The sequence below is a fragment of the Nyctereutes procyonoides genome, unplaced genomic scaffold (genome assembly GCF_905146905.1).
Source record: "Nyctereutes procyonoides isolate TBG_1078 unplaced genomic scaffold, NYPRO_anot_genome, whole genome shotgun sequence".
NCBI lineage: Eukaryota > Metazoa > Chordata > Mammalia > Carnivora > Canidae > Nyctereutes > Nyctereutes procyonoides.
The window spans coordinates 9,333,007-9,358,138 of NW_026575141.1; the positions used below are offsets into that span (position 1 = coordinate 9,333,007).

The window sequence follows — 25,132 nt, forward strand, 5'->3', positions numbered from 1 at the left end:
GAAGAAGAAGAAGAACAACAACAACAACAACAATGAGGAAATTGGCCAAGACTTTGTTTTATTCTAAGTGTTTCTGTTACTTTGATGATTAAGGGAAGATAGTTGAAGATTAGCAACATGTATAAGAGCCAAAGTATGCACAGGATGTGCTATTCCATTTACTTTTGAGAATCCACTGAGCTGAGAACTGTATTACCAAATTTCAGATGAGAAAATGGGAAATATAAATAACTTACCTAGAGTTGCACATCCAGTTGAGTAATGAAAGCATGATTCAAATTAGATTCAAACTGACTCTAAACCACTGCTTAAAAACTTACATGTGGGAACCAAAATATCAAATATTTTTGGTAGAACCCCTTCTCAATGGCACTTCTGGGTCCCTTAAATGTTTATTAAATATATTTTTAGTGATGATTTTTGTTGCAAAAGACACAAACTACATTTTTATTAGCATGACATCAATTTCTGGATTTAGAGCAATGTCAGCCTAGGGAAACGTGAATACTATCCTGAAGCCTTTTACAGTGTTTAAATTGCCAAGGTCTGTGAAAGAAGGACTCATAGTGGGTAAGAGAAGCACCATATTGGAATAGATGGCTTTGCAATGAGTTGAAAACAGTTCCATTTGCCTCAGCCTCTGCACCTCCCATGAGAAGCCACATCAGGACTTAATTTTGCACTCAGTGAGCTCAGGTGGGGAACAGAAGCCCAGTGTGAACCTAAGGCTGGGACAAGGAACTTTGCATTTGGTCCTTTTCAGTAGATCGAGTGACCAGTTCATACCCTGAGATGACTTCTTCCATTGATTCAGATAATTGCTTAGCAATCTATCCTTAATACATTTCTAGGCAAAACAAACAAACAAACAAAAAACACCCACAGGCTTTGAAATCAATAATTTAATATGTATATGTACATACACATATGTTCATATAAAGACTAAAATATACGGGTCTAGTTTGAATACAACTTAAACATTCCAGTAAGGAAGAGGACTGCACTGATTTTATTCCTGGATCTGGTTTCTTAGCCAAATCAGTGCCAAATAAAGCAATATGCTCTTGTTTATGTTAAGTGACGTACATAATGTCTACTTATGCTACCTTTTCAATGTATTTCATAAGAGAAAAAAAAAGTCCTAAGTTTCATCTTTTCTTTAAGTGACTACTCTACAGGGCACACAGTTCCATTTAAACTCAATTATGTCATGACCAGATACTCTGATAACCTGCTAAAACCAGCAGGCATAGTGTTATTAGTGAGCTAGAAAAAGAGAACACCCCAGAGCAGCCGTCAGCCGCCTTTGTTCCTCTACAGTTGGCTCCTTCGTATCCCTGATAACAGTGACAGGAAAACTTCTCCTCCAATGCTTCCAGGTCCATATCAGATGCTTTTCCTTTCACAATAAATTCTCCATCCTTGGAGGCCTCTATGTGGTAACTTGCAGGGTTCAAGTGCAGGTAATCAGGAGCTTTCCATACCTTCCTTATGCATCTCCCGTTACTCCTGCACAGGTGAAGGCTGCACACCTCAGCCGCTCTGGTCACATTGACTATGTAGCGTCCTAAGTCAGAACTCACATACTGCTTCACCTTTGTACAGTTGCCCTAGAAATGTAGAAACAAATGGGTTTTAGTGGGTTTTGGCACTAATAGGGTTAGAGCATTTGGGCCCACAAGGCAGTTCTTTGGACCTGAGTGAAACCTAACATTTGGCTCCTGTTGTTGATCTCTTAGGCTCAGATGCTGCAACACAGGGAACCTGATCAGGATAGCTGCAAAGGGGCACCTGGGTGGCTCAGTGATTGAGCATCTGCCTTCAGCCCAGGGTGTAACCCCAGAGTCCTGGGATTGAGTCCCACATCAGGCTTCCCACAGGGAGTCTGCTTCTCCCTCTGCCTCTCTCTCATGAATAAATAAATATAATCCTTCCAAGGGAAAAAAAAAAAAGAAAAAGAAAAAAGAAAGGATGCAAGTCCAAGAGGCAGGAGATGGAGAATAGGTTACACTAGGGCTAAGCAACTGAACTTGTCAATGGGTCCCAGAGTCAGCATATGATGACCTTGCCTTCTTTCCATTTACATCTTTTTTTTTTCTCCTTCTGGCCCCCCACATTAATGGAATGTGAAAAAAAGAACAAACCCAAATTAGAAATCATGCCAGAGTTGCTGTCCTCTGGCCACCTTTCAGGGTTGTGTAGGAACCTGAATTCTCATATTCTACCAGTTAATTGTTAAGTGGCAACCTGTAGCTTCCTAGATTTTCCTGTTAATTATGCTCAAATATCAACTGCCCTGGATTCTGGACATCTGTACACAATTGAAACACAGGAAAGCCTGGAAGGCTGACTGGGTCATTTTTTTTTGTGGTTCCGATTATGTGTTCTAAACAGAGGCCACCTGGTTTGTGCACTCAGCTTCCTGATGGAGCTCCTCTCTTGAGCCGCATGGGCTGGGGGAGGGAATGTCACACCTAGAGGGTCAGGAATTGATTCTCCCCACTTCTACCAAATTCTTATATTAGACAGAGGAAACTTTAACCTTATATTGTCACAGTTTCATGACAGATACCTTGACAGCAACAAATTGAGCCTGTGCAATCCTAAGAATAATATCAGATCATCATGAACTTGCAAAAAATTCAATTTAACAAAAAGTGTTGAGGATACGAGCATTACAATTCCAGGCAAACATATCGTATTATAGAGATATAAACAAACAGCATCTGGAAATACAGAAGAGGCTGTGACTAATGTGGATTGGGGAAAACTAGAAAGACTTACTAGGGTAAATAATATCTGAGCTGGGAGAAATTTGAAAAGAACTATATAGGTCTCATTTTAAATGCTATTAATTTTCAGCTAACTTCTCCATAAAGAAAAAAATAGATTCAATGCGGAGATTAAAAAGTTACCATCTGTTTCTTCTTCTCAAAATAGGATATGACACAGTGTATGTAGTAGTTAAATGCAAGGGCTCCAGTCAAACTGTAGTTAATGCCATTAACTCGCCTAACTAGCTATTTACCCTAGTTGGATTTCCTCTTTTGTTTCATTTATAAATAAATAACCCTACCGCATAAGGGTTATTATGACCAGTAAGTGAGCACATCCAAAACAAAAAGCAATTAGCACAATCCCAGCACATAATAGTCTACAAAAGTCAGTAATATGATTACTATCTTAACAAAAGTTAATAATACTATTGAGCTCCTTCTATGTATTAGGCACTGATTTGGACTTGAAGTCTAAAGCTGGTTTATTGTGGGAGCTATGAGAGCTCCGACTGGAGTTAGCTATAAAAGAAAAGAGCAAATACTTTAAATAATATTAACTATACCTTCAAGGTACTGCCTTACCTCAGACGAAGTTAAATTCATGTCTCCCCAGATAACAATGCCTGCAGCTCCCAAGGCAGCACTTTCTCCAATAGTACTGATTAGATCTTGCTAGATTGAAGACAATAGAGTTCATTATTCATTTGGCTATAAAACAGCATGCCAGGGATTAGGATTCGAGGTTGAGTTCAATATAATAGGATGATTCTTTAGTTCTCAGAGTAAAATAGATATAGAATAAACCAAGGCTCAAAGTTATACTCCATATTCACATGGAAGAGCATACTAAATATTTTTAAGGAAAAGCTTGAATTTTTCCAAACAGGATATTATTTTGATGACAGCCTAGAAATAGCCAACAGAAGCTGTTTAATCAAAGTCAACTAAGGCCACATGCACACAAACCAGCCATCCGTACATGACCCAGAAATAGAACCCAGAAGTTTTTCTTCTCCAAATGTGAAGAATACCTTGCATTCCTCTTAGCTAAATTCTCTTCCCTGTTTGCAACACTCCCCTGAGGACTTTGCCTCCACAGGGACCCGGAGGGGGTTTGTGTCATTTGGATCCCAAGAGCAGGCAAAGCAATACAGTGTTAAGGCCCTGCAGGCTCTAATTTGGTCTAGCCCCTTCTTAGGTGAGATAGGCTGGCTAGATGGGGCTAGAGCAGGGCATTTCCCTTGCAAGTGGGAGACCGGAGCCAACTGGAGTTGAGTATTTATTTCCCTCCCCCCGCCCCCTTCACTTAGGCTCTGCTAAGTCCCCAGTAGGTTTGGCTCTGGTTAAATAGTTTCTCCTGAGGGCAGACCTTGTTAAGAAGAACAGAATGTTCTTGAGTATTCAAAACAGTTCTTTTTCTCCTGCCCCCTGCTAGATGCATAAGAAGATTTTTCTCTGATATTCATTGTGAGCACCTGATAAGCTTTTAGAGGGAAAACTCACAAAAGTACATACCCACCCATGACTGAGTCCCCTGGAGTTTTTATTTCTCAGATTTGTCCTCACTGAGTCTCTAGCAACTCATCAATTGTAATTCAGATTTCCCTACTCTGGCAGTGGTTCCCACAGAGATTTCTGATCTAGTAAGTTGTGATTCTCTGTATTCACCTGTCTGCCTCTCAAATTTTGAGGGGAATTTGTCTTGTGTCCTCATGAATCTAAAAAGAGTAGATTTTTCTTTTTCGTTTTTCTTTTTTTTATGAAGCCTTGATTTTTCAGTCTGTTTAGTTTTTCACTTGTTAGGATGGAGTGGCAATTTCCATGCTGAATCAGAAACTATATTACATATATTTTTGTAGCGTCTCAAATTTTCTCATTTGATTTTCATAATATTACCACTAGGTAGGTAGGGCAGGTAATAGTGCCTCATTGTATATCTTAAGACACTGAGGTATTGAGGTCTGGATAGGTGAGGAAGTTTGCTACTTATTGTTAAATCATTTTTGTAATCCTAACTATATGTGTTTGTATATACTTGTGCAAACACACACATACACAGCTACTCTAAAGTGCAGATATCAGGGTGCTGGCTGGCTCAGCCAGTGAAACATATGGACTCTTGATTTCAGGTTTATTAAGTTCGAGCCCCACATTGGATATAGAGATTACTTAAAAATAAAAAATCTTAAAAATAAAGTGCAGCTATCTTGGGGAAGATTAGAAATGGAAGCCATTATTTGTCATTTATGATTTGGTGTAAATGAACATCAGGTTTCAAAAATTTTGTGGGCGTATTTTTACAGAGGGTATAGTAAAATGGTGGCTGAACTGATGGTTTGAAATATTTGGAATTACCTTCCCATTCAGAAAGTTTTCAGAATGTTACAGAATGATTCCTGGGCCTGTCAAAGAGAGCTGCTTCTTCTTCTTCTTTTTTTTTTTTTAATATTTTTTATTTATTAGAGATACAGAGAGAGAAGCAGGCTCCATGCTGGGAGCCTGACACAGGACTCGATCCCCGGTCTCCAGGATCACACCCTGGGCTGAAGGCGGCGCTAAACGGCTAAGCCACCAGGGCTGCCTGAGAGCTGTTTCTTAATGAGACCCTAACCTTTGTTCCTTATTTCCTTAGAACAGAAACATTTCTGAGGTTATAGTTACTCAAGGAAGCTTATCTAGGTTTATAGAATGTGCACAATGTACCAGTAGTCTACACTAATCTTTCAATATGAACACTTCATCCTTTAAATTTTATTATTTCTTTCAAAAGTAAATGTATTATCATCAAAGATAGAAACTTGTTTAAGCCAAATATAAAATGTAAAGAAGTTTCATAGAAGGAAGTAATATTTAACTTTCAGTTCCAGGGTCAAGAAGTTCTAGAGAACTTTTTAAACCTCCTGGGTAGTATTGATTTCCTATCATTATTAATCATTTGTTGCTGACTTTTCTGGAAGTACAAATATCAGTTCACAATAAAGACTTTTTTTTCTTACTGACCTCATCAATGGTGTCCAAGGCTTAGCATTTACCAAATCCCGATACATCTGTGCCTTTTCTTCCTCTGAGGATTAAGCTGTACTCCCTATATGCTCCATAGATACCTACTGGTCATACTAACATCTTCATCTGGATATTTCCTGAGCCTTCTCCCTTGGGTGCCTCACAGTCAGAACATCTTTATATTTTAAGACACACTGATGAATTGAAACTTGTAATGGTGGAGAAGGAAGAAATGTGATAAGCCCATAGTATCCAATAATATCTTAAAATACCACTATACCACCCATGTGAAAGCCTGAACGAGTCTCAACTCTTCTTAACATAGTAAGTTTACACATAATTATCCAAGTCCAACCACTAGAGTGTCATCTGCTTTTAAGTTTTTATTTTTAGAAGTTTCCATCTGAGTGAGTAGAGTAGCAAGGGGAGAAGAAGGGAGAGATAATTGGGCCAAAAGTTCATCTATTTTAAAAGTTACCCTTGTGGTTTATGGGAGGTCTTTGGCTACAATAGTAAAATAAATAGACTAAAACTTGTATTTGTAAGTTTTAACCTAGGATTGCAAAATCATGGACTGGTGATGAATTTGTGATTGAATTTAAAAACTTGCACCATTCTTACCAACTTTCCATTAGCTATGGTCATAGAGTCAAGAATAAACCAGATGGCTAAATCTATAGATCCACCTACTTTTTGCAGATTTGTAATGCCCCTATGCCTTTACAATTTTTTTTTAATTTTTTTTTAATTTACTTATGATAGTCACAGAGAGAGAGAGAGAGAGAGAGAGAGGCAGAGACACAGGCAGAGGGAGAAGCAGGCCCCATGCACCGGGAGCCCGACGTGGGATTCGATCCCGGGTCTCCAGGATCGCGCCCCGGGCCAAAGACAGGCGCCAAACTGCTGCGCCATCCAGGGATCCCATTTTTTTTTTTAATTTTTAAGAACTATTTAATTGTGGTAAAAAGACATATAAAATTTACTACCTTCACCATTTCTAAGTGTATAGTTCAGTAGTGTTACATGTATTCACATTGTTGTGCCTCTCTTGTACCTTTTATCAAAACCGGTATTACACATTAAAAAGAAAACATTTTCCTCTTGATATTAGATGGTGAGGCCAGAAGCAAGAACACTTCCAATTACTCTTCCACATGTGTGAGCAAACTACTCCATTTTAAAATCTCCTCTCTGGGATCCCTGGGTGGCGCAGCGGTTTGGCGCCTGCCTTTGGCCCAGGGCGTGATCCTGGAGACTCGGGATCGAATCCCACGTCGGGCTCCCGGTGCATGGAGCCTGCTTCTCCCTCTGCCTATGTCTCTGCCTCTCTCCCTCTCTCTGTGACTATCATAAATAAATAAAAAATTAAAAAAAAATAAAATCCCCTCTCTGACTTTCCAGCTGGTCCACCACTACCTGCTCCAATAAAGGCCAATCATGAGGGAGCACCATCAAAGTTGGGGAGGAAAGTGGGGAGGAGTTGTTCTTATTGCCTTCTAACCTTCCTTCCATACCATGTTCCTTAAAAGAATGATAAATAATTAAGATTCAGTTGGCATAAATAAAGAGTCTAAGTGGATGGTAGTTAAAGGAACAATTATGCTCTTAGGAAAGCATAATTGGGAATTCTTCAAAGAAAAGAATTAACAAAGAAATGTCTGTTTTAGGGGCATCTTGGTGGCTCAGTAGGCTAAGCATCAGCCTCTGGCTAAGGTCGTGACATCAGGGTTCTGCAATCAACCCTGTATGGGGTTCCCTTCTCAGCAGGAGTCTGCTTCTCCCTCTCCTTCTGCCCCTCTCCCTGCTTGTGCTCTCAGTCTCTCAAATAAATAGATAAAACCTAGAAGAAAAAAAAAAAGTCTCTTTTAAGAACACGATGGAAATCTCCCCATCTTTGCAAGGGATGTCTTACCTTAGAAAGAAAAAATAAGGGCTCATTTCTGTAGCCTAGCCTTGTGTAGACAAATATAGGCAGAGCGTAATCATGGGATGTCATGGTGGAGATCCTCAGGGATTCTTGCACTCGAAATTGCGAGAAGCGCAAAATGTTTTCATTGTCTTCAAGAGATTTTCTGACACCAATAGAAGGATATAAAGCAGCACTGCTATTCCAGAGCCAAGAGAGCTCATTGTTTCTCAAAACTTCCTCTTCTGGGCATGACCCAGTATAATTCGGGGCATAAACATTATAATTGTGGCAATCAGGATATAAATAATAACCCCAGAGGCCCTTGGGTCTACTCTTAATTCCCAATTCGATGGTTTCCTTCATGAAAGCTTTTGCACTTTCTTCAAAGGTTGCTTTGGCTAAATATTCAATATCAGTAGCTGATACATTCTCTTGCATGTCAGAAATCAGCTTTCTGGACTTCTGTCTGTAGACATCTTTTGTGTTCCAGTTACGGGCCCACTGAGGTCGCCAGTATTCCCAGTCTATAACAGCAAGTCCATTGAAATCTTCAGCAGGGATGTAATAATTAATATCTTGGTCAGCTTTTTCTAGATGCACTTGCAAACTTATGTTCTGGGGGAGACCCCCATTAATGGGAACCCCCTGTGATGTATACCATGGATAGTATCCCAATCTGTTGACATAAAATATAGTGATATTTTGCCCCCTGGCCTTGGCCAGTGGGCTTCCAATAACCTGAAACATTTTCAAATTTAATCCTATATTGTATTTTATCAAACACTGATCCGTTGGGGCATTCCAAGCAGCTATAAAAGGTTTCCTTTGATAAATTGGAAGCCGGGCAGGTTTTAGAGAAGAGATAGACTTCAGAATGAAGAATATGAGCAGCCATGATGTGAGATGTATTGGTTGAACAACACAAAGCCTTAATTGTCCATCAGATAATACTTTCATAAGATAAAATCTTATCTTCTGCATTAATGTACTGTGGAAGACCTGTAGGGAGATGTAATTTTCTATTAGTGATAATTTGGAGGAAAAAAAATTCAAATACTGGATGGATATTATTATTATTGGCATATATTTCTATTTTAAAGTGCTTTTTCTTTAAAGGTTTGAAAGAGGACTATACATAAATTGAGATATAGAAGCAAGGGTAGAATAGAAGCTTGCTTCTATTCAGAGGCAAGCAGTGCAATTTAATAAATATTCATGGAACTGGGATGCCTGGGTGGCTCAGTGATTGAGCATATGCCTTCAGCTCAGGTAGTGATCCTGGGTTCCTGGAATCGAGACCCATATCAGGCTCCCCGCTTCTCCCTCTGCCTATGTCTCTGCCTCTCTGTGTCTCTCATGAATAAATTTTAAAAATCTAAAAAAAAAAAAAAGAAAAACACTCACAGAACTTCATGCCCTATGTCCAGAATATAAAATGAACAAGATGTGGTCCTTACCCTCAAAAAAAGCTCACGATTGAATAAAAATGTAGAATTATATCAACTATCATTCTGGGAAACTCATCAAATTCTGGGCACCAAGATTAAGTACTTTATCAAATAGTCATCTCATTTAATCTTATAATAACTTTTTATTGTTTCATTAAGTAAGCCCAAACGTCCAGATGCTTACATAGGCTCCCTTGCAGCTAGGGTACCCATATGTGTTAGTGGCCAAGATCCATCCTACTCTAGACCTTGTTTGTGTGTGTGTGTGTGTGCCTTTCTTCCTACCCTAGACTTTGAATTGACATCTTAAGAACCAAAGAACCTGAAAGGTGGTGGTGCTGGAAATTCCCATGTCCAGGAGTGGCAGCTCCTGTTGGGGCATCCAGAACCACATATCCATGGTGTTGGTGTTAAGTGGCAACATTGTCCTCCTGGGACAGCACTTTTCGGCTCAAATCAGTGATATTTTGTTTTGATTGGTTACAACTAGAAACTCCGACTGACATAGGTTTTTTTTTCCCATGGAATCTGTGGCTTTTGAGTATTTCCATCAGCAAAGCTGCAAGCACTGCATGTTGTATGTAATCATCATTTTTCACCACTAGATGTCACCAGCTAAACTGTATAACATTTTTTAGGTCTGGAACACGGAGGTTAAACCAAAATTTAAAATACTTTACGAAAAAAATAAATAAATAAAATAGTTTATGAAAACTAGAAAATCTGAACAGACCAATTACTAAAATAATATGTAAAGCTTTATTCAAAGACATTTAAGGAGTACTAAGTAAATGGATAGATACAAAAATGTTAGTTTTCAAGTGCTATGGAGGTAGATATTTTCTTCATCCATAAATTGAATAGATATCTGTATTCCTCCATAGCACAAAGATGGGTAAGATTTCCTCACTTATTAACATATATGTTATACTGAAGGCATAAATTATGATTTGAAAAGAATGGTATTTTCTTTTTAAAAGATTTTATTTATTTGACACAGAGAGAGAGAGAACACAAGCAGGGGGATGCACAGAGGGAGAGGGAGAAGTAGGCTCCCTACTGAGCAGGGAGCCTGATGCTGGGTGATCCCAGGACCCTGTGATCACCCAGGATCAGGACCCTGGGATCACTACCTGAGCAGAAGGCAGATGTTTAACCAACTTCACCACCCACGTGCCCCAGGAGAATGGTATTTTAAAGGGAATATAATTTTATGAATACGATAAGAATCATGGTCCTTAAAAGTGTTCCTTATCTTTGATTTTTTTTATAGTCTGCCTCAAGATAAGAAAAATGAATTTATCTGCATATGTGTTCATCAATAGGGGAGAAAAAGCTTTTGCTAAAGTTAAAATTCACTTTATGTTAGAGAAGGCTATATATGTATATATAAAAATCTAACCTATCAGAACACTTTCTGCTTTGAGTTTTATTCAAAACATTGCTTTCCACTGATTACTGTTTTCCCTTTGGTCAACCCCCTCATTACTGCCTCAGAAATCCTCGCCCATTCATTACAAAGTTACCAAGCGATTCTCTCCTCCTTATTCCCCAGATTCTGGTGGATGGATGGGAGGTGCACTTTCCATGGCAGATGGTAGGCAGAACTCCTTTTTTTCTGTTTAAGATTTTATTTATTTATTCATGAGAGACACAGAGAGAGGGGCAGAGACACAGGCAGAGAAAAAAGGAGGCTGCTGGCAGGGAGCCCCATGCGGGCTCGATCCCAGGACCCCAGGATCACGACCTGAGCTGAAGGCGGTGCTAAACCACTGAGCCACCCAGGTGTCCCTAGAACTCCTAATAAAATGTGCAGCTTTACACAACAAATACAAGCAAAAAAAAAAAAGGACAATTCAGTGCCTGTGTCACCTGTTTGGTCTCAGCTTTCTGCTTCCTGCACATGCAGGACAGGGTGCTGGTGCACCTTCTGTCATTCACCTAATTAAACATAGCTCGCTGAGAGGAGATCCCTTCACTCCGCACCTGTGAGCAAGTTTTGGGGTCCCCTGCCTGCAATCATTGGCTGGCTGCTTCTCCCACCCTCCTTTCTGCATGCCTGCCCTTCCAAACGTGCCCTTGGCCTCAGAACCGCTGTGAACCACTCAAATCCTCACTGCCCAGCTCCACCTGTCTCTTGTCTGTGCAGTTACACTGAACCAGGAGTCACCAGTAGCAACACCCTTCTTTGCTTCCTTACAATCATCCCGGGAAGGTTTGCTTCTTTAAGCAAATCTCTAACTGGTGGAATTTTAGGAAGCGTTGGGGGCAAGATATCGGAGGTGGGGATAAGTGAGGAGTTTAACTCGGACGTCACCCCTAGATTTTATCACCTAGTTTTCTCTTTGTGGGAATAGGGTTTGTTCTGGGAACATATACGAAGGACTAGTTCCCTTCCTTCACCATGGAAAGTTCTGTGAAGGTATTTTGAAAGCCCCTGAACAAATGACTCCCAGCAAAGTGACACAACCCTGAAAACCTGAGAGGAAAGGGAGGTAGCTTTCTCCTCAAACCCCTCCTGCAGTAGAAAGAAGAGCCACCATGAGGAAGGCTTAGCTGAAACTGCTCTGACTTGTTTAGCCCACTAGTGGGGAATGTGACAAAGATAACAGAAGAGGGGGGACTGCCTTACTTTGAGCAGGCCTCAGTCCTCACCCCATTCTGACGTGGAGGATGGTGAAAAAGGGGGGTCCCCTGTGAGACAGGCCCGACATGTGGACATACAAGAGTCTGCAGAGAACAGAGAAGTTTCTATCCTCTCCTTACACCTATTTCTCCACTCACTCCTTCCCCACAAGTGTGTAGCTGTTCGTGATACATTTAAGGGGGAAAAAACAAAAGCAACATCCAGATTTCAGAAGCTGGAGGCACTTAGAGCCATGCCGTGTTATTCTCCTGTTAGACTAACAATTTCACAGAATACCAACCTCAAACAAGTTTGATCTCAGGCTGTGACAAAATGAAACTAAGCAAGGCCACGTTTTCATTTTGCCCAAGCACAGATAAAAATGAGGTCAGCGTGCCCCCCATACAATACCGAATATCCCTCTCTCTTGCTGAATGAACAACTGCTGTTCTTTACCCAATTATAGATATGCTCCGGCTTTTTGACAGCATCCAATGGACCAAACATCCATTTTCTTAGACCCTCTGCCAGATGACCCAACTAAAACTGAAGTTCTATTCCCAGGCTCTTGCTGATACCCTCTTACTGAGAAACCTCACAGTTCCTCATGCTGCGCATTTTCCCTTGCTGTAACATGTCATAAACCCAACTTATTCAACTGTAGGTGTGGTCCAGGTAGTCTTCGGGGCATTGACACCTGTGTGAAGGCAGTACTTAGTGATCAAGAAATATTTATTGAGCACCTATATACCAGGCTTCCCACGGTAAGTACTAGGAATACAATATTGAACAAAGCAAACAAAAAACCCTGCCCTCTAAGGTTTAAACCTTTTCAAGGGAGACAAATGATAAACATGATGAGTACATAAAATGTATAGTACATTGGAAAGTTGTAATGGAAAAAAAAAAGGCAGGGATTCATTGCAGATGGGAAGGCCTCACTGATCTACAAGAGAAAAGAAGTAAGCCTGAAGGATGTCTGAGAAAGCATGGGAGGCACGTAGGTGCAAAGGCCCTGAGGCAGGAGGATGCCTGCCATGTTTGAAGAACTTCAAAGAAACTGGTGGCCAGGTAAAAGAGAGAGGTAAGTGTGAGGGTCTTGTAGAGCTTTGCTGGGACTCTGGCTTTCATTCTAAGTGAGATGGGAAAGAATTAGAAGGTTTTGAGAGAAGTATGACCTGGTCTGAATTGGGTTTAACTGGATTCCTCTGGCTGCTGTGTTAGGCAAGCCCGGAAGGGAAAGAGCACAAAAGAGAAGCAGCAGGAAGCCCAACAGGAGGCTCTTGCAATAATCCAGGGTAGAGATGAGAGTGCTGCAACCCAGATATTCAGAATTTTACAGTATTTGTATCAATCACCAGAAGAGAAATATAATAATATTATATTTCTATAAATTAATCCTGCTAGTTTTGTTTTAATTTTGACTGCAACTCTAAATTCTAAATAGACGGAAGACTCTGGGAAGGCTTTTAAACATATACATACCCACACCCATCTCAATGAATTGGTAGGAGGAATTAATTTTCCAGATCTACAACTCTTGTTTGTTTTTTTCATGATATTGAGATTTTGTTATCAAAACTTTAAGATGCCAAGTGTCTGCCCCTAAATCAGTAAGATTTATTCATTTTTTAAATTTATTCAGAGAGAGAGAGAGAGAGAGGCAGAGACACAGGCAGAGGGAGAAGCAGGCCCCACGCTGGGAGCCCGACACGGGACTCAATCCCGAGACCCCAGGATCGCGCCCTGGGCCAAAGGCAAGCGCCAAACCGCTGGGCCACCCAGGGATCCCCCCCAATCAGTAAGATTTAAAAGAGTACCTGAAGGTCATGATCCCTAAGCGGGGATCCCAGTGAACCCCATTTTGGGGAGAAATTTAAAAATGCAGTGTTTTATTTCCAAGCCTTTCAGGAAAGGTTTGACCAAAGTGAAATTTTGTTGCTAATAATACAAATATATGCATAAATATTTATCAGAATGGAAGATATAGGGACGCCGGGGTGGCTCAGCGGTTGGGCTCCGGTCATGATCCCAGAATCCAGGATCGAGTCCCACATCAGGCTTCCTGTGAGGAACCTGCTTCTCCCTCTGCCTGTGTCTCTGCCTCTCTCTCTGTGTATCTCTCATGAATAAATAAATAAATCTTAAAAAAAAAAAAAAGAATGGAAGATACAGCAGAACCACTTAGTTCAAAGCTGTACCCTCAGCTCTGTAGAGCTAATTGCTGACCCGCTTTCTAATAAAATCTCATTAAAGCAAAGCCAATAATAGGCATCTATTCTTTCCTTTGAAGGATGTTACTGCCTTAGTTATTGTCAATTGACTTAGATTGTCAATCAGTGTCTTCTCCTAATGGTTAAGTTCTTCTCTCATCAGTATTGTGAAATATCAATACTGTGAAAGCTGGATGTTCCAGCAGAAGAAAAAAATATACTGTAATGGATAGAAGTTTCTCACTTAAGTTTTCCCCATACATTTATCTTAAAAACTTGGTGCCAATATCTTATAAACTTGGTTTATAATAGAATCCACTATGTGATAATGTCTCTTTAAGTCCCCAAATTCATCATTATGTACTCGTTTTATTACAACCCTATTTCATGCCTTTATCAAAGAGCACAATGTCCCTCCATCAGAACAAATTTTAAAACTCCTGGATTATCTTGATTGTATGAAACTGCTTCCCTGCCAGTCTCCCTAAAATATAAGCTTAAGTTCTGTTAAGTACATAAAAACGACTATTTCAGTGTCACTCGTGCTAATGGAAAATTCACTCCTCGGGGGGGAAGGCCATATTTTTTATGAAGCAAGAACAATTTCTGTTTTGAGAAATGTGATCTGAAAGAGAATATAATTGTCCTTATGCAAGAGTATATACTTAGTCTTTGTCAAAAAGTTATTACTTTCCTTTAGGACTTGAAATTTCTTGCAGCCAAGATCAACAGCTTTCTTGGAAAAGCACACAAAGTCTTAGGACCACATTTTGAATAAAATGTTCTCTCTGTCAACCTGTTTTTAACTAAGCTCCTTAAAATAACATTAGGTTGATTTGAATCTTCAGCTTTCTAATTAAAGTTTTTGAGCTGTAAAGTAATCTAATGGTTTGTGAAATGTTAACTTAAGTCCTTTCTGTGTCCATAGTCAAGATGATAATTGAAAACACCTCCTTCCTCCCAAGATATGAGCCAAGCCATTGACTGGAAGAGCTGGGTGGCAGACCAGGCAGGGTACACAGGAACTGGGAGCGGAGGCCCAACCTCAGGCCTGAGGACCTGAGCCCTATTTACACAGAAGAGTTTGATCTGCGTTCTCCAGATACTAGATGGGAATGTCAGGGTACAGGGCTGGAGTGGAAGGACAGGCACACGAGAGGCCAGAGGTTGTAGCCAGATCACAAAGTTTTGATTTAATTTAATGGCGTAATTTCATTTTCTGAGTCCTGACAGCAATACCTTGGGGGAAATTAGGGTTGGCCTGGCTTTCCAGCTGGCACCCATCTCTCTGTACGGCATACATATTTCAGCCAGGTAAAAATCTGAGCAAGGTGAAATATGCAGGCATAGACTCCAAACTGTCTGTAATGAGGAAAGAGTAAAGAACTATGATGCATTCCCGATGGAAACAGATAATTGGAAATTTCTGTCTGAATTACAAATGCATAAAACTTTTTACTTAGAAATTCTGCTTCTATGTTATTCATAGTAGCATTGCCTATAATTATTAAGTTGGGAACAGATGGCCATTATTAAGGAAGTGGTTAAACTGTGGATTTCCACAAAATGGAATACTATGCAATTATAGCAAAAGATGAAGTTGCTTCTACATATTAATATGGATATTCATGATACCATAATTATTCTTTAAGGTATATTTTGTTTTATATACATATCCGTACACATATTTAACATTTTTAAAAAGCGAGATGTGTATAGAATGCCACCATTATTTTTCTGAGAAAGGAATGTGTTTATATTTATTTGTGCATGCATATGCATGTAATTTGAGTACTAAGGAATGCATCTGGAGGCACACTCAAGAATTATGTTGCTTGCCTCTAGGAAGGATAGCTGGTGGTAGAGGGAAAGAGTAGGTGAAATTTCTTTGAGCGGCAACTTCTGTTGGGATTTTGTCCTGTGTTAATGTACCAGTTATTCAAAACCATTGTTTGAATTAAAAAACTAGTAAAGTTCTCTTGAAACAAACAAAAAAGGAAGATACAAATTGATTCTGACTTTAAGGAATCAGGCTTAGCTTCCTGAAAAGGTAACATCTGAGTTGGGTTTTATTACAAAGATTATTTCTTTATAAAGTTATTTGAGAAAATGCTATGCTCTGCTGAAATCTGGCAAGAAATGCCCTTTTCAGGAAATAAGAAAGCCCCCTCTTCCTTTTTTTTTTTTTTTTTTTTTTTTTTTTTGTAGTTGAAGTGAATACCATCATCCAGTTTTAAGTTACCACTCTATTCTGACATGTGGCTAATTATAGTTTGGTTAATTATCTATGGTAATGAAAAACTAATGGGATTAATGGTTTAGGAGATGCTCAGTAGAAACACAGAAGGGAGGGAGCTGCGGGGCGGGAGCGCAAATCCAACAACGCAGGCCCCGGAGCACAGGGCGCCGGGACACAGCCCAGGATCCGGCCTCCCCCGGGACAGGCAGAGGCCGGGAGGGCCCAGGACAGCAAGGACGCTCCTGCCCCGAGCTGAGCAGATCAGCGGCCCCGCCCCGGAGCCTCCAGGCCCTGCGGACGGAGAGCCGAGAGCCCCGAGCCCGTAGTTCCTGCGGAGGCTGAATCCAGGCTTCCAGAGTTGCCATAGCAACTGCGCTGTTCCTCCTGAGACCTCACGGGGTAAACAACCCCGCTGAGCCCTGCAGCAGGCAGGGGCAGAGCAGCTCCCCCAAGTGCTAACACCTGAAAATCAGCGCAACAGGCCCCTCCCCCAGAAGACCAGCTGGACGGACCAGTTCCAGGGGAAGTCAAGGGACTTAAAGTCTACAGAAATACTCCCCCGTGTTTTTTTTTTTCTTTTCTTTTTTCTTTTCTTTTTGATTTTGATTGCTTCCCCCACCCCCTTTTTTTTTCACCTTTCTTTCTTTTTCTTTCCCTTTTTCTTCTCTTCTTTCCTTTTTCTTTTCTTTTTCTTTTTTCTTTTTCTCTTTTCTTTCCTTCTCTCTCTTTCTCTCCTTTTCCCAATACAACTTGTTTTTGGCCACTCCGCACTGAGCAAAATGACTAGAAGGAAAACCTCACCTCAAAAGAAAGAATCAGAAACAGCCCTCTCTCCCACAGAGCTACAAAATCTGGATTACAATTCAATGTCAGAAAGCCAATTCAGAAGCACTATTATACAGCTACTGGTGGCTCTAGAAAAAAGCATTAAGGACTCACGAGACTTCATGACTGCAGAATTTAGATCCAATCAGGCAGAAATTAAAAATCAACTGAATGAGATGCAATCCAAACTAGAAGTCCTAACGACGAGGGTTAACGAGGTGGAAGAACGAGTGAGTGACATAGAAGACAAGTTAATGGCAAAGAGGGAAACTGAGGAAAAAAGAGATAAACAATTAAAGAACCATGAAGACAGATTAAGGGAAATAAATGACACTCTAAGGAAGAAAAACCTACGTTTAATTGGGGTTCCCGAGGGCGCCGAAAGGGACAGAGGGCCAGAATATGTATTTGAACAAATCCTAGCTGAAAACTTTCCCAATCTGGGAAGGGAAACAGGCATTCAGATCCAGGAAATAGAGAGATCCCCCCTAAAATCAATAAAAACCGTTCAACACCTCGACATCTAATAGTGAAGCTTGCAAATTCCAAAGATAAAGAGAAGATCCTTAAAGCAGCAAGAGACAAGAAGTCCCTGACTTTCATGGGGAGGAATATTAGGGTAACAGCAGACCTCTCCACAGAGACCTGGCAGGCCAGAAAGGGCTGGCAGGATATATTCAGGGTCCTAAATGAGAAGAACATGCAACCAAGAATACTTTATCCAGCAAGGCTCTCATTCAAAATGGAAGGAGAGATAAAGAGCTTCCAAGACAGGCAGGAACTGAAAGAATATGTGACCTCCAAACCAGCTCTGCAAGAAATTTTAAGGGGGACTCTTAAAATTCCCCTTTAAGAAGAAGTTCAGTGGAACAATCCACAAAAACAAGGACTAAATAGATATCATGATGACACTAAACTCATATCTGTCAATAGTAACTCTGAACGTGAACGGGCTTAATGACCCCATCAAAAGGCGCAGGGTTTCAGACTGGATAAAAAAGCAGGACCCATCTATTTGCTGTCTACAAGAGACTCATTTTAGACAGAAGGACACCTACAACCTGAAAATAAAAGGTTGGAGAACCATTTACCATTCAAATGGTTCTCAAAAGAAAGCAGGGGTAGCCATCCTTATATCAGATAAACTAAAATTCACTCCGAAGACAGTAGTGAGAGACGAAGAGGGACACTATATCATACTTAAAGGATCTATCCAACAAGAGGACTTAACAATCCTCAATATATATGCCCCGAATGTGGGAGCTGCCAAATACTTAAACGAATTATTAACCAAAGTAAAGAAATACTTAGATAATAATACACTTATACTTGGTGACTTCAATCTAGCTCTCTCTACCCTTGATAGGTCTTCTAAACACAACATCTCCAAAGAAACGAGAGCTTTAAATGATACACTGGACCAGATAGATTTCACAGATATCTACAGAACTTTACATCCAAACTCAACTGAATACACATTCTTCTCAAGTGCACATGGAACTTTTTCCAGAATAGACCACATACTGGGTCACAAATCGGGTCTGAACCGATACCAAAAGATTGGGATCGTCCCCTGCATATTCTCAGACCATAACGCCTTGAAATTAGAACTCAATCACAAGAAGAAGTTTGGAAGGACCTCAAACACGTGGAGGTTAAGGACCATCCTGCTAAAAGATAAAAGGGTCAACCAGGAAATTAAGGAAGAATTAAAAAGATTCATGGAAACTAATGAGAATGAAGATACAACTGTTCAAAATCTTTGGGATGCAGCAAAAGCAGTCCTGAGGGGGAAATACATCGCAATACAAGCATCCATTCAAAAACTGGAAAGAACTCAAATACAAAAGCTAACCTTACACATAAAGGAGCTAGAGAAGAAGCAGCAAATCGACCCGACGCCCAGCAGAAGAAGAGAGTTAATTAAAATTCGAGCAGAACTCAACGAAATTGAGACCAGAAGAACTGTGGAACAGATCAATAGAACCAGGAGTTGGTTCTTTGAAAGAATTAATAAGATAGATAAACCATTAGCCAACCTTATTAAAAAGAAGAGAGAGAAGACTCAAATTAATAAAATCATGAATGAGAAAGGAGAGATCACTACCAACACCAAGGAAATACAAACGATTTTAAAAACATATTATGAACAGCTCTACGCCAATAAATTAGGCAATCTAGAAGAAATGGACGCATTCCTGGAAAGCCACAAACTACCAAAACTGGAGCAGGAAGAAATAGAAAACCTGAACAGGCCAATAACCAGGGAGGAAATTGAAGCAGTCATCAAAAACCTCCCAAGACACAAGAGTCCAGGGCCAGATGGCTTCCCAGGGGAATTCTATCAAACGTTTAAAGAAGAAATCATACCTATTCTACTAAAGCTGTTTGGAAAGATAGAAAGAGATGGAGTACTTCCAAACTCATTCTATGAGGCCAGCATCACCTTAATTCCAAAACCAGACAAAGACCCCACCAAAAAGGAGAATTACAGACCAATATCCCTGATGAACATGGATGCAAAAATTCTCAACAAGATACTAGCCAATAGGATCCAACAACACATTAAGAAAATTATTCACCATGACCAAGTAGGATTTATCCCCGGGATGCAAGGCTGGTTCAACACTCGTAAAACAATCAATGTGATTCATCATATCAGCAAGAGAAAAACCAAGAACCATATGATCCTCTCATTAGATGCAGAGAAAGCATTTGACAAAATACAGCATCCATTCCTGATCAAAACTCTTCAGAGTGTAGGGATAGAGGGAACTTTCCTCGATATCTTAAAAGCCATCTACGAAAAGCGAAACACAGAAGACAGGCTTGAAGAAAATGATTAGTATTATTATGCACAACAAAATGTGGTGCACAACATGAGTTTGTTACTTATTACAAGTGGAAAAATATGCTGTAGAGTAATAGGCCTTGTCTGATTGTAAACAATGCAAAATTCTAGTTAGAACAATAAAAGTGCCTGGAGAAATTGAATATGAAAAAGATGCTTTGGTTCTCCTTACTTCCTTGACTATGTATTAGTTTCAATTATTTATCTAGCATAATTTTAAATTAAAACTCAGGTTTACCTATTCAACTTCAGATCATTTTTCCTTGAATTTTCCTAAGCACTTCAATTCCATTATATTTTATCCAATTAGACTTTTTTGACAAAGCTTAAATTCTGACAGTTTTTTAATTCTTCAGATGTTCACGGCATTATTTTTTATTTCTTTTTATTCTTCCTCACACTTTCCTGTAATAAATCCTTTCTCAACTCTTACTGCTTTTAAAAAATTCTGCTCAGCTATACTTTTGTGTTATTTTACAAGACAAAATAAGGAAATTTCAGTGTAATATAACAGAAGCCAGTATGAAGCAGAGTTTAAAATCTTAGACTCCATGGGCAACATGTGTGGCTCAGAGGTTTAGCGCTGCCTTCAGCCCAGGGCCTGATCTTGGAGTCCTGGGATCGAGTACCGCATCGGGCTCCCTGCATGGAGGCTGCTTCTCCCTCTGCCTGTGTCTCTGCCTCTGTCTCTCTCTCTCTCTCTCTCTGTCTCTGTCTCTCATGAATAAATAAATAAAATCTTAAAAAAAAAAAAAGAAAGATAAAAACTTAGACTCCAGGGCTAGTTACCATTCAACACACTAGAAAAAGTTTCATGGTCTTACCTATTTAATTTTAATTTTTATCATTTCTAATAGCCTTTCTTCTGTGTCACAATACTGTCTTTTGGGGGGAGTAGTGATGATAAGTAATGATAGCATTTTATAAATCCAAACACAATATAGATGTCTATTCTCTGCCAATGAGCTGAAGTCTTGGCTGTTGAAAATTAAAATTTCATTTTAATCTTTAAAATGTATGAATATGGGATAGAATATTGCCCATCACCCTTACCCATGCCTCGCTGCAACTCTAGCCCTCTTGCTGACATTTTCACACAGGACAGATTTTCTATTCAAGATGCCTATCTCTCTGAATTGGATTGCTCTCCGGACATATCATCACTATGGTCTAATCTTCTGGTATTCAACTAAATTACACCTGAGTTTGCAGTGCCCTTTGGCATTGCAACTAATGTTTCCTACCTGAAATATCTCCATCAACTGTTGCTAAACTTTATGATAAACTGTCAAGCTCATCAAAATTAAGTTATCTGAAAAGATTGTGGCATATAATAAAAGTAAGAGCTGGTGAAGTCACGTTCACCTGTATTTTTTTCATTCTTTAGGTTTGGATCTTGTATAAGGAGCTACAGAGCTATTTCATAGCTCCTTCTAAGGCTAGGGCTTTCACTCCCGGTACACCTGCTGGATGAATGATGCGCTCTTGATTGCAACTGACCCTGCCAGTTAGGCTAATTTCCATCAAGTTTGAATAATAAATAGTACGTATTGTTGTGCAACCAAGTGGATTATGCTTTGTTTCTTTTTTTTAATTTTTATTTATTTATGATAGTCACACACAAAGAGAGAGAGAGAGAGAGAGGCAGAGACACAGGCAGAGGGAGAAGCAGGCTCCATGCACGGGAAGCCCGACGTGGGATTCCATCCTGGGCCTCCAGGATCGCGCCCTGGGCCAAAGGCAGGCGCCAAACCGCTGCACCACCCAGGGATCCCCTATGCTTTGTTTCTTAATAAAATAATTATAAACTGTTGAAACACCAAAGATAGTATATAACTAATCAACAATTTGCATATATTTTAAACAGATCATTAGAGAACATGTTCTCTACTTTGGTTGCCCGTTCATAAGAGATGAGAACTCTGTTACATTTGGAGATTAATAAAGAAAGCTGAGTTTCTGCAGTCATGAAAGTTAACAATAACTTTCAATAACAAAACAATAGCAAACAATAACAAAAAGTTAACTGAGTTTCTCAGTCATGAAAGTTAACAATAAATATGGCATAAATACTTTTTCATACACAGACTTTAATTTTTAAAAAATAAGGTTATTTATTCAAGGCCATAATTGCATGCAATCTAATTATACAAACCATATACCTTGAAAATATTAGGAAATAGATTTTAATTTCCAAATTTAACCTTGAGAGGGTCTCCTATGAATGGGGAACTGCAGAAATGTTCCACTTGCAGGTTCTGGGTTGGACTAAGAATGCAGCAATGTTGTTCTGGAATGCCTATGACGGAGGCAGAGCAGTGCCAGCCTAGAATAATAGCCAATTCTGGAGCCATCCAGTAGAATATGTCTAAGATATAGTGCTCCTTGAAGAGTAGGATTATTCAAATATACTTGATAAGAGGGAAAATGGAATTCATTCATTTGGACCTATAATGAACACTAGACCGGTGCTCAGGTGAAAGGCTTCGTTCTGTCAAAAAGACAACTGGAAACTGTTCCTGTTAGAAATTCACAGCATTTACACTTCTATTTTACATAGAAAAAATGAAGGAATGTGCTAAAACCCAGGACACTAATATTTCAACAAACAAGTAATTATAGATGATAATGTAAGTATAAATATAACTCTACTGAACTTGATAAAGATTTTTCCAACAAAGAAGCTTATTGCTAAGACAATATGGTATACATTATAATTCTCAAAAAAATCATAAAGAATATGAAACCTGAATCTTTGCACATGAATTTTTTATAACTTATTTTCTAGTTTTTCTTAACTTTCTCCAATTAACACCATTTCAATTCTTTGCTTGTGACTCCACTTAAATGTTAAGAATCTGTGAATACTTCAGCAAGATATCTTTCCTCTGTCATCAAACTGAATTTACAAACAAGGCTGAAATAAATCATATAACTAAACTTTCTTAGCTATCACTACAATGTGAGTATCTACCTGTAAGATAAGTATCTCAATTAACAATGGTTCTAGACTTAAGTTAATTATTCAGGACCTGGCAAAGGTTTTAGAGACACCAATTTTATTGCCTACATTACCTTATTCAACTCATAATTTTTCAAATCTTTCACCTTACCTTTGATATATGTAGCCACTGAAGTAGACAACTTTTTTCCCCATCATTAGGAGATTTCTTGACTTTAAGATTTCCTGTCTCTGGATCAAATGGTTTAAGATTTATCTTCTTTTATCATTTTGGTATTTGTTCTTTCTTTTCTGGAAATCTAAATCTACTTATCTATGTATATATCTTCTTCCTAATTACTGAGAGATTTTCTTATTTGAAGTGCTGTTGATTGTCATCTCTAAGTATTCATCCCATTATTAGCATTTGAAAACAAAACTTAAAACCCATTGTGTAACCAAAAAAAAAAAAATCCATTTTTGAACCCTTTTAAATGCCATATATTTCCTAAAAACTGAATTTCCTTTTCTAAATAACAGTCTTCTAATATTGCCCATCATGGTAGTTATGATAATAACTATGGAACATATCTTTAAAAATATCCTTCATTAAAAATTGAGCAAAAATAAAATCAATTTTATCCAATCAAGGAATGCACTTATGTTCTAAAGAAAATATTTAGGTATATAAAGTTAGCTTGAGGAATTCCTCACAGCTATGTTATTAAAAATATTAAAATAATAGTGTCTCTCCTGTGGCTTATTTACAGTTAGTTTTCTAATCTACTTCAGGGAATACATTCTGATATTATGAAAAGGTAAGTATTAGGTTATAATATCCCAACATACTGCAAAAAACTACTTTTCAAAGAAATTGTGCATGTAGAAGAGAAATAAGTCTTTAATAAGAACCATTTTCAAATATAAATTTATAACAAATAAAAAACTAACTGAAATTTAACTTAAACTATCAGTGACAGATACATTTTGTAGAGTGCTAGTTCATAAAAGCAAGCTCACATTTTGAAAAGTAAAGTGTATAAGAAGTAAATAAGTTAGTCCAGAAAAGAAATTGGGGTATTCCAAGGAACAAAGTAAGTTTCCTTCTAACTCCCCTAAGAGAGCATATTTCTAAAAATAGTTCTTAAATTTTTCCCAACAGGATAGAAAGTATATTTTACCTTTCTTTTGTTCTCCTGCTGGCTCTTTAGTCACCTGATGCCAGGCAGAGATTGAGTGGCAAAGGATGCCCTGTGGTGGTTCAGAGAAACATGTCATTACAAGGGTGACTCAGTCCTCCAAGTTAAACTGGAGGCTTGCATTAAATCTCTTTAAAACCAAACTCAGACTCTCTTGAAAGCATATTGGTAGAAGTGACAATTGCTTTCTGAAAACACCCAACTTAAATTCACTGACTTAAGAAAGAAAGAAAACTTTGATTGAGACTTTAGTTGGAAAATAGAGAGGTAAAGAAAACTATATTTAAAAGATTTCCAGATTAAAGAGAGAAAAGGAGGTCAAATCTATGTGTACTACAATATATATTATTTAAAAAATAGATTCTAATGGGCTCCCTTAACCCTTAACAAGGCATTAGCCATCATCCTGAGTAAATATTACATTAATTTACTAGAACTAAGCACATGTGTTTACTGCATCATTTTCAGCGTATGCCCTTAGAAAAGAATGTAACATAAACCTGAAACAAGAAGTGGTGAGATGATCCAAAGACTGAAAACATGAAATTGAATCAGAAATTTAAATTTAAAAAAAAAATTTAATTGCAGAGGTATGAACTATTCCTTCCTTTGGAGAGAGAAATCCTAAGTGCAGAGATAAGAGATCCCAAAGATGATGTTCAGGACTCATTATCAGAGCAATCAATTAAATATTTCTTCTGGTGTAGCAGAGCCAGTCAGACCATTCAACTTCACAGAGTATGTAGAATGACAAGTAGCAAAGGTGTTTGACCTCAATAACATTTATTTTTCTTTTATTTATTTACTTATTTCTTTTAGTGATCTCTACACCCCATGTGGGGCTTGAACTCACAACACAGAGATCAAGAGTCTAATGTTCTTCTGACTGAGCCAGCCAGGTGCCCCATGACCTAGGACATTTAAATATAAAGATCTTCCTAGATAGAGTTCAGAGTTTAGCAATTGGACCAACTACAAAAGCAGAGATGAACTGGTCTCCCTACTGGGCCTGAAGGGGATAAAAAAAGAAAGGCTATTCAGCCCCTAAAGAATTATACTCTTCATCCAGGATAAATTTCTCTTTACCTTGATAATTATGAG

At 38.9% G+C, this 25,132-nt stretch overlaps 1 protein-coding gene across 3 annotated transcripts in view; it reads right to left on the minus strand.

The window, feature by feature from the left end:
• Positions 1-942: 942 nt before the first annotated feature.
• HYAL4 (hyaluronidase 4) overlaps positions 943-25,132 on the minus strand; it is a 95,126-nt gene continuing 70,936 nt past the window's right edge. For 2 of the 3 annotated variants that reach the window (XM_055307300.1, XM_055307299.1), the window contains 3 exons: positions 7,693-8,688; positions 3,360-3,449; positions 943-1,610 (listed from right to left, as the gene is read on the minus strand). In XM_055307300.1, the coding sequence (XP_055163275.1) occupies positions 1,209-1,610; positions 3,360-3,449; positions 7,693-8,670 (1,470 nt within the window). In that variant the 5' untranslated portion in view covers positions 8,671-8,688 and the 3' untranslated portion in view covers positions 943-1,208. Of the gene's footprint in view, positions 1,611-3,359; positions 3,450-7,692; positions 8,689-24,013; positions 24,165-25,132 lie in introns of those variants that run through there. The other variant, XM_055307301.1, reaches the window with a different exon arrangement.